Here is a 10407-nt window from a genome sequence, read left to right as displayed (position 1 = left end):
GTGTGGTCTTCAATGGTGATGATCTCTTCTTCTTCTTCTCCAAGTCTTCCCTTGCTTCCCAAGTTCTCCTCTCCTCCAAAAGTGGCTGATTTCAAAGTGCCCAAAAAGTATGCTTCTTTCTCCCCCCTTTCCTCCTTTGTGAAAAACCCTAAAAAACTTCTTTTGTTTTCTGCAGATGGGCTTCTAAAGTGGGCCAAATCTGAGTAGATTTTCGTCATACCTAAAATAGGCGGTAGCCCGTATAAGGGAGTGGTAGCTCGGAATTTTCGACATGGCAGAAAATCTGGGCGGCTAGCTGGATTAATCGGGCTGTAGCTCGATTCTTCTATTCTGTTTGTACTCGTTGCTTTCAGCTTGTAACGCTCGTTTTTCACCTCCAAAAGCTCCATCTAACACCTAGTTCTGCACAACATAGAAACAAAGGCATACTCTACCCCTAGATGGTCTCTACATGCATAAAGTTAGTAGTAAATGCATCAAATGTCGCCAAGAAAATGCATATAAAAATGATGTGATCACCATCCCGATTTGAACGCGAGTTTTATAGAGTTAGACTTCAGATTCCGTTTTATAGACACAAAAAAAAAAAAAATCACACCGTTCCGAACGCAAACTCAAAACCCTCAAACAGAGTTCGAGTCGGATAGGGCCGTTTGATACATATGTGCAAAGGACGTGTCTTAGAAGAATCATATGTAATTGGTAATGATTCTCGGTCTCACCGCAGCTCGTTGTACGGAACAAACCAGTGGCTCTCAGCTCAATCACACTTGCACTCATTGCATTTCGGCTTCTTGTGCAGCGTACGTAGGACTCTCATCATGCCTACTCGCGTCGCGAATGACCTTTTTCTTTTGTTTTCATCGTATCATTATTGTTCTAAAACTCGTTTATGCGAAAGTGGGGACTCCTCACTTTTGTCTCTTTTTTTGTGTCCTCGGATTCAGACGTGGCCTCCTGCATGGGTACGTTTCCCTCTCTCTGTCCTTTTTGTAGGCCGAAAGCATACGTTGTTTTGTCTTGTATGTGTGTTCATTATTTCCTGTCGTGAGTATATGTTGGGCTAATAATGTAGAGGCCCAGCATGATGTGAACATCAATACCTACTAAAGTTTTTCATTCATAAAATCCATCGGACATCGACATTAATCTCAATTCACACAAGTAATGTTTTTTTTTTATATTAAACTGATTTTCTTTAAATATAATTAGTGACGTGGCTGAGAAGTAGAGCATAGCCGTTCACACACAAAAAAAAATTATCTGATTCCCATGGGAATGTAGGTAATATGACATAGTTAGCAGTATCCAGTATCCAGCTGGTTTCTTCACAAAAAAAACTTTTATATATATATATATATATATATATAGATGTGTAAATATGATATGTATATATATGTGTGTATATATGTATGTATATATATGTATTTGTATAAATTTATTGTGATTTTTTTATATAGACATACATACATATATATATATATATTCATATATATACACATATATATACACATCTATAAATATACACATCTATATACATAAATGCATATATATATATATATGTATATATATACATATATATATATATGTATATATATGTATATGGATTTAGTCATCTAATTTTTTCTCGACTGAATGATGTGGGATTTTAATATATATATGTATGTATTATATATATATTATATTTTTTATTTTTTATTTTAATATATTTATGATTATTTTTTATTTATTTAATTATAATTAGTTTTTAAATTTTCAGACGGATGATTTGGAAAAAAGTCAACGCCACGTTAGATCATCCATTAATTGTTTAAAATCGATAATTTTTTTTGTTAAAAATTTAAAAGTTTGCTATTTTTTTTTAAAATCAAAATCGATGAATTGATATTTATTTTAAAATTTTTAAAAATTAAATATTAATATGATAATTATCTCAAAGTTTAGTAAACGTATGATAGATATGATATGAGCAAAGAGGGACACCCGATATTCAGGTATTTATGGCCTCCCTACATGTAGCTCTCCAGCTGAACCCGTTGATGCAGCCTTCCATTCTTCTTATACAACTCTTAACTATACTTTATAATAAAATGTCGTACGGACGAATTAATTAAGGAGGACCACCGATTTTGATTGTTTGTTTGGGTCAGTGACCATATTTATTGCGAGGAAGCCATTGTCAGATACCATGAACAACCATACTCGCTATTTTTAATGGCCATTACGGATATATGTATATCTCCGTTGAGAATTGAACGTGTAGTACGTACTTGCATTCAACGCATAGGACATTCGGACATATCACAAATTAGACCAAACACACCCAAAGTAAAACATGATTAACGCACCCTATTAAGACATTCTAAATAAAGTAACCCCACGATTACCACAACACCTAGCTCGTATATATATATATATATAACTCACACAAAGCACATGCCCGATAAACCATACGGATATATATATATATATACCCATCAAATCCTAGGAAGAATCCGGGCTTTGAGAGGGTTCTTCATCACGACCGTGAAAGCGTAAGTCTCGGTCGGGTCGGGTGGGTGACCCGGATCGGATACCCATTTGAACGAGTGGACCATCCTCGCCAGCATCAACTTGATATGCAAGATGCCCAAACTCCAGGCCGGGCAGATCCGGCGCCCCGCTCCGAAAGGCAACATTGTGACGCCACGTGTCCCTGTCCAGTCGGAGTTAAAGCCTTCTCCTCCGGTCAAGAACCTCTCCGGCCGGAAATTCCCCGGGTCGGGCCATATCTCCGGGTTCTCCGTCACCCACGCCGTGTAAAATTCCAAATATGCCCCTGCCGGGATCTCGTACCCTCCGAGTTCCGTGTCCTTCACGGTTGCGTGCGAAAGAAGGAAATGCCCGGGAGGGTGTCGGCGAAGAGTCTCCTTCACTACGGCTTCTAAATAGGGCATCTTTTCCACATCATCTTCCTCCACGACGCTGTTTTTTCCGACAACACTATCGATCTCGTCGTAGAGTTTCTGCTGTACGGTTTCGTCCGTGACTAGATGGAGTAGAGCCCACTCCACGGTCGTGGCGCTAGTGTCCGTACCGGCGGACACGATCTCCGAGCAGAGGGTGACGTATTCTTCGTCCCCGAGCTCTCGTTCGCCGCATTTCAGGTCAAACAATGAGTCCACGTAAGCTGCTCCGATTGGACTCACCATCTCTGCATTAGGGTTTTCACGTTTCTTGACGAACAAGCGACGTTTCCTAATCAACGGGACAAGGCAATCGAGCTGTCGTTTCCTCAGTTCCTTCGCCTGTTTCACCTGACGGCGAAACAAAGGCGTTAGCATCGGTAAGAAATCAGGTAACTGTGGCGACGTTATCAGCATAACGTCCTTCAAAACGCTCTCTATGCATTTGATCTCTTCTTCCGTTATCTTCGCACCGAAACATAAACATATCAATATGCTACATATCGTTAGCCTGCAATTGCTCATGACCTCGACCAATCCCTTCTCGACACTCTCCGTTTTGATCCTGTTCATGTGATTCTCCATGGCCCACTTGCGTATCCACGAACACTGACGAACCCTAGTCGGGGTTATTAGCTCGGTCACGAAATTCCGCCTCAGAATTCGCCATAACGGGCCGTACTCCGCCGAATTTATGGCACATTTTCCGACACTGAACATCAGCCGGATCGGAGAATCCCGCGGCCGGGAAGCGAACGTTGCTCCACGTTGGACCAAGGCCTCGTGGATGAGTTTCTCGTCGGTTACAATAATCATCGTACGTTGTCCCATTTGCATTGTGAATATTGGTCCGTACTTTTTACGTAGATCTCTCATCATGAACACGAAATGACGACGTTGAAGCAACACACCGACAAGGTTTCCGACCAGAGGCCAACCAGGCGGCCCAGGTGGAAGATTCCGACGGCCGCTGCCGCCGTAACGGCGCCACCACAGGCAGAGAAAGTATAGGACCAAGAAGAATATGACAATATCAGTGAGCTCCATATACAATAATGGAGATTTGCGGACAGAGACCGAAAGAAGAAGAATTAGAACAGTGAATGATGGATTTTATTGCAAATTCTCGTGATACCAAGAGATTAGGGTTCTTATAGAAATAGAGGGTAAGTAAACGTGTACGTGTGTGAGTTTAATTATTTTACTAAGCGTGTGAAATAATGGTCTACCAACTCTCTGCGTGCATTTACTGCTGTGCGTATTTATATTATTATATATCCTATGTTAATCTATTAATCATGATTTTGTGTTTAGTTTTGCCTAAATACTCCATAAATTACGGAGACCTATATGTTTAATTAAGACTATAGTTATCCTCGTTTTGCTAATTAATCTTGTTGGTGGTTCGAGGTTAGTAATTTAGTATTTGACACGCAGAAATTTTCAAATTTTTAACTAATATACAATTACATACCTTATGATCAGTCGTTTCAATAACAATTTTTTCTTGGAATTTGTCGCCCAATTTATTGTAGAACCGACGATTTCGTTTTCAAAATTATGTATGATATATTATCACAAAACTCTTTGACATGTTGGAAAATAATCAAACTTTCTTTACGAGATTTAGTGCATCATCATCATCATCATCATTAATTGTCTTATAAATTAATGGCATGCCTATAAACGAATTAATGGAAATCATAACTAACCAAGAAATTTACGGCTTATTTGTGCTTATAACAGTTATTTTTTTTTAAAAAATGTAATTTTAACTATTTTAATTATATTAAAAGACACTCCTGTTAGAACATATTTATGTATTACCGGTTAATTTTTTTAAAAAAAAATTCATGATGTTGTTAAATGATTATATTTGGGTCCTGTGGTACAAATTATTAACTGTTATTTCTCCCAGATGCGAAACAATGGAGAGTTAATATTCTGAAGAGTTACTATTGATAAACCTGTGTGACAGGTGGAAGTTGGTTGGACAAATGTTAATGTCTTGACTGGTCGCTGTTTATTTATGTATTTATTATTTTACATCTCAAAAATGGGTCCTATTATGTATTTTGGTTATTGGCTGCTATAGGTACAAGTTAAAAATAAATATTATTACATTGAATTGGATGTGGTTGGAATATGAGTTGTCCTAGTTACAGATGAACATAAATATAAATAATATTGATTTTACTTTGTATTTTAATCGTATCGACTCTTCGGATCTGTGTTTAAGTGTTAAGATATGTAATGAAAAATATAATTTAATGGACCGATTCTTTGAATGTTGTACTATTGCTTGTTCCCTGTATTGTTTTTATTTGTCACATATATGCCTCCAAACCCAAATCATTATACATGTTGATGTTGTGTTTCCGAAAATACCCAATTAAAATTCAGTTGGCCTAATTCGCGAACCGAAGAGAGTAAAATGAAGAATGACAAAAACTATAATAACGTGACACAGAAAGACAAAAAAAAAAAAAGATAGAAACTTAAAATCGTTTGTTTCACTCCGAGTTCGAATTTCAATTTGGAGAAGAGAGTATAATTCCAATCATATGGTTTGCTTCCGACTCTATAATTAGTTTGAGTCTCGATTTAAGATATCTAATTATCAAAAAAAAAAAAGATTGGAATCGTTTTGATCGTATTGTCAGCCATTACTTTGAGTCTTTAACCGTATCAAAAATCAAATTCAATCCTGCGAGCGTTATCCTCTGCGGGTAATTTTTGAGAGCATAAACTATTGGCTTAACGTTTTCATATTTCCTAAAAAAATGCACAAGGCAAATTGGTTGGTTCCCTATGTGCCTCGTTCCTTGGGAAAGGCTTGCAATACAAAGTAGCGTGGAGGAGAGTTACTGCCCCTAGAGAAAATGGGGTCTAGGGCTGCCGAATTTATTGAATTTATTGAATATTCCGAAGATATTTGTTAATATCCGTATTCCACTTCAACCATGACAAAAATAAAAAATAAAATTATAAAACAAACTCAAATGTAATATAACATATATATAATCTATCAAATGTAAACCATATTCAAAATTTGAAACTCATAATACAAAACATTCTAAATCAAGTCAAACAAACACAATCATAGTCTATCATATTCAATCATATTCTAAATTCAAAATTCAAAAGGTTATACATCATAAATCTACATATTTCAAAAGATTAAAAATTCTAAATTTTTATATGTAAAAAATGTGTCTTGAATCTCCATGAAAAACTTGTAAAGATTAATCATTTTAAATTTTCATACAAAATATTCATTTATTTAATAATATTATTAAAAATACAGATCCAATCGAATTAATATATCAGATATCCATATCCAAAAATATTTTTAAACAAATATCCGTATTCGATCTGTCAATTCTATATATCTGAATTCTCGGTTCGAATACGAATTGATTCGGATTTTTCAAATATTATGTCCACCCCTATGTCTAATTAATATAGGCGATGAGTATTATTTCGGGCAACACAATGTAAAAAGATATATATCATAATATTTTCCATGAAATTCGGACACTAATTTTTGTTGGATAAATTTCTCAAGAATGTTAAGAATGCCCCACTTGAGACAGTGATACACCTCGAGAACAAAACCAAATACACGATGTTGTCCACAGCTCCATGAAATGTAAAACGTATTCTCGATCACCTCTCATAATGTTCGGGTGCGGCACACAGATTTTGCCTAATCAATGGATGATCATGTAACAGAGATTGATAGAAGAAAAAAAAAACTCTTTATCTTCCTTGGATCGCTGTTAGTGTCGCTTCGTTTATCGAGTACACATCTTCAGACGTCGAGTGCTGATCATTTCTCAAAGCGTTGCAGTACGTGAACATCGGTTGTTTCGGTTGCGGTAACTCCTTGTCGTTGCTCAGCATGTATGCGATCTGCGAAATGGCCGGCCTCTCCGTAGGGTTGTCCTGAGTACAAAGCAAAGCGACGTGAACGCATCTCGTTACTTCTGTCGGAGAATATGAACCCTCCAATGCTTCGTCGACGAGGTTTAGTCCCTCCGTCTCGATCCAACATTCCCATGCCTGAGGAACACAAAGCTCTCCGAGACTCATGTTGTCTTATAATGTATGAAGAGAATGGAAGATTGAGTTTGAAACTTGACTTACGTAAGAAACTAAGCTATGTTTTTTACCCTTGTGAAAAAACCGAGTTACTTTCTTGCCTGATATGATCTCTAACATGAGAACTCCGAAGCTGTAGATATCCAATTTTTCTGAAATCATTCCCCCTAATGCATACTCCGGTGACCTATACCCACTGCGCAAAATTCCATTGGCGCGAATGATCCTCGGGTATATCGAGATCCTAAGATTCTAACTTAGAAATGTCTGCATACCATTCTTGATCCTCGGGTATCGATCAGTTTCAAGCATGAGGTAGGGAATGCAAGATACTTACAATGTACCCACGATTCTGTCGGTGCTATCTTCAACTTGTTTGCATTGGAAGATCCGAGCAGTTCCGAAATCTGATATCTTAGGATTCATCTCATCGTCCAGAAGAATGTTACCTGCTTTTAGATCACGATGGATGATTTTGAGGCGCGAGTCTTCGTGCAGATATTGGAGCCCTTTTGTCGTACCGTGTACTATCTTCATACGCTTCTCCCAGTCTAACTCTTTACATTTATGACTGTCTATTTGCCCGAACGAACGAGAGAAGAAAAAATATCAGTCTCGTGCGAGCTCAAAAACTACGATATGCTAATTAATCGAAGTGTAGTTACCGAAAAGAAAAGCGTCGAGGCTCTTATTCGGCATAAACTCATATATCAGAAGCTTCTCATCTCCTTCCATGCAGTATCCCAAAAGCCTAACCAGGTTTTTGTGTTGAAGCTTAATGATCAATATCAATTCGTTCTTGAACTCTGTAAGACCCTGACTCGACTTTCTCGACAGCCTCTTGATCGCAACATCCATTCCGCTCGGTAGTTTTCCCTGTGATCAAACCAAAACATCTTAGGACATAGTGCCGACAAAAGCATTTTCGGTTAATGTTATCAAGAGATAACAAAATTAGCGAGTTTCACCTTGTAAACGGGCCCGAAACCTCCTTCTCCTAACTTGTTGTCATCAGAGAAACCGTTTGTTGCAGCTATTACAGTTTGTAGACTCACGTAATTCATCCCTTGATCATTGTTACTGTTCTCCGAATCCATTATGCCTCCATCAAGCAGAGGACCATGCGTTTTTCCTTTGATTTCCCCGCTCGACATTGCGTCTGCGTGACGTGTGTTTCAATCATTCAAATAACAACTTGACGAGTAATATAAGGATCGATACTTCTATAACGCCGCGAAACATACCTTTTCTCACTCTTCTCCGGCGATACGAGAAATAGCAGCAGAGACCGATGAGAAATGTGAGCACCACTGCTGGTACAGTGGCGAACACGGCGGTGGTCCTAACTTTTCCCTTTCCTGTAGCTCCTGTGACTTAGTTGTCACAAAATACATGGGAAAACATTGTACAAAGTGAACATTTATTGAAAGTTGATCTTAAAACAAGAATCAGTTTCTTGGTTGCGAACGTTCGGATGATCAAGTAACTCGCGACTGAGTGTACCTGTTCCTTGTGTCTTTACAAAGGTTCCGTTGAAGAACGGATACTTTTCATATCTTAGATAGCAGCTGGCGCCCAAAACCCGCCATCCGACCTTCCCTTTGCAGCAATCGCCGATACGATTCGTCAGATTATTCAGACAAGTACCGCAAGCGTTGGCATCTATGTCTCTAGTGCATTGAACCATTCCATATCTTTCGATCGAGGCGTTTTCTAATTGATCGGCTGCATACAGTTTATCGGAACGCTGCGCCCTGTCGATCAGCGTGTAAATCAAACCGATGGACCCGAAATCCATGTTGTTCGGATTGTTGCTGCTGTTAGGGTTCCAATAGGGCATTGCCGGCCATGTTTCTCCCGAACCGAAGAAGTTGACATTGGAATAGTGTAGCATACACTCATCGTACCACACGATTGCTTCTTTCCGAGCATCGCATCGATCGAGAATGTCTTTGGCGGCGAATCTGACGCAGTTTCTGCAGTTATCCATCGACATGTCGCCACGACAGAGGAAGACGCCATACACAATGTCGGGACCGCGGCCAGATTCCGAGGTTCGGAATCCGTTGGCGTAGGAGGAGTTGATGGAGGAGGAAAGGTTGGAGAGAAGTGTTATTAGGTTTGATTCGTAGGTATTTGTACTTGTGAAATTGATGACTTGGGGACAGAAGTGCAGAATATAAGCAGGATCTGTTGCTTGTGTCGCAAGGTAACGGAAACAGATCAAGACGAGACAAGAAACGATGCTGCTAAATCCGCAGGAAGCCATGTCTGATTCCTCTCACTTCTGCTAAAGATGCAGGACAAAACAACAGAACATAAAGGCAACAGAGATGCAAAGAAGTTTAAGTCAACGAAGGATGCTTGGCCTTGACTTTTTTTTTTTTTTTTGGTGTTGGAAATGGCTTATAAAAAATGAAACAACTCTTTATTTTACTTCTCTGCATACGGACCCATTGCTGTAGATTCTTTATTTTATCATTTTACTCGAGAAGACATATTTTTTTCTCAATATTTTGTATTTTGTCTTGAATATATATATATGTATATGTATGTATATACGCACACTCTAGAATAGGTCAAAATCGCTTATAGAACACCTGCAAACATTATTCACAGGAATGCTTGTCATTTTACTTTCTGATATTAAAATTTTTAAATACGTATATTTTAATATGGAAATCGATAGCCTATCAAAAAATTGCGAGGGTCAAGATCAATTCCCACACAACGAACCCCTAGACAAGTGGGGGAAAAAATATATATATATATATATATAATCGGTCTCCATTTGTTCAATAGTTATCTAGATTTTTTTTTTTAATATTTGGGATTTGAATCCTGGTGGTGAATAGCATCTTATATTCCTCTTGCCACCCGTCTATCTCACTGGATAGTTATCTAGATTATTCACAAGATAAAATTGAAAAATTATTATTTATATGTTTTTAAAAACTAGTGGGAAAAAATCTAATCGGTCTCCATTTTTTAAAAAATTTTAATCCTCTCGTCTAGTTTTTTTTTGGTTAAAATTTATATTATTTATATCTCTTACACTCACGAGACCACTCATCACCCTCATCATTATAATCCGGAATACTATATATATAGTATTTTTTTTATAATGTATAAAAGTTGGTGCGGAAAGTAGATATTGGGGATGGCCAAGAAGTGGGTTAATCCAACCTAATCGAATAATAATCTTTTTTGGATTGTTTGATTGGATTATTTTAATTAAATAGTTTTTTTCCGTTAAGATTATGATTAAATAGATTAATCCATTGAACCTAATTCATCCAGTATAATTATATAAAGCATCGGAGGCGATAGGCAGGGAGGAGGATAGAGACAACGACGA

General features: G+C 37.8%; 2 protein-coding genes across 4 annotated transcripts; both read right to left on the bottom strand.

The window, feature by feature from the left end:
* Positions 1-2234: 2234 nt before the first annotated feature.
* On the bottom strand, positions 2235-4185 carry LOC104823523 (cytochrome P450 77A3). The gene has a single exon (XM_010555128.2). The coding sequence runs from the start codon at positions 3990-3992 to the stop codon at positions 2478-2480; it is 1515 nt and encodes a 504-aa protein (XP_010553430.1). The 5' UTR covers positions 3993-4185; the 3' UTR covers positions 2235-2477.
* Positions 4186-6515: 2330 nt separating this feature from the next.
* On the bottom strand, positions 6516-9319 carry LOC104823522 (cysteine-rich receptor-like protein kinase 25). 3 transcript variants are annotated; one of them, XM_010555125.1, is made up of 7 exons: positions 8553-9319; positions 8294-8422; positions 8018-8208; positions 7715-7925; positions 7387-7624; positions 7095-7245; positions 6516-7010 (listed from the first exon to the last, which is right to left on the bottom strand). In XM_010555125.1, the coding sequence occupies exons 1-7, from the start codon at positions 9316-9318 to the stop codon at positions 6708-6710; spliced, it is 1989 nt and encodes a 662-aa protein (XP_010553427.1). In that variant the 5' UTR covers position 9319; the 3' UTR covers positions 6516-6707. The 3 variants fall into 3 exon arrangements, with proteins under 3 accessions (XP_010553427.1, XP_010553429.1, XP_010553428.1); XM_010555127.1 differs by having other exon boundaries at positions 7121-7245; XM_010555126.1 differs by having other exon boundaries at positions 8294-8416.
* Positions 9320-10407: the final 1088 nt, after the last annotated feature.

Source organism: Tarenaya hassleriana, unplaced genomic scaffold (genome assembly GCF_000463585.1).
Source record: "Tarenaya hassleriana unplaced genomic scaffold, ASM46358v1 Cleome4, whole genome shotgun sequence".
NCBI classification, from domain to species: Eukaryota; Viridiplantae; Streptophyta; class Magnoliopsida; order Brassicales; family Cleomaceae; genus Tarenaya; species Tarenaya hassleriana.
Note: the sequence above shows the minus strand (reverse complement) of the source record. Positions and strands in the feature narration are given on the sequence as shown.

Coding starts and splice junctions, on each gene's coding strand:
- LOC104823523 (XM_010555128.2), bottom strand. CDS start 3,992: ATGGAGCTCACTGATATTGTCATATTCTTCTTGGTCCTATACTTTCTC.
- LOC104823522 (XM_010555125.1), bottom strand. CDS start 9,318: ATGGCTTCCTGCGGATTTAGCAGCATCGTTTCTTGTCTCGTCTTGATC. Junction 8,423..8,552: donor TGTAAAGACACAAGGAACAG/GTACACTCAGTC, acceptor GTGACAACTAAG/TCACAGGAGCTACAGGAAAG. Junction 7,246..7,386: donor GACAGAATCGTGGGTACATT/GTAAGTATCTTG, acceptor AATTTTGCGCAG/TGGGTATAGGTCACCGGAGT.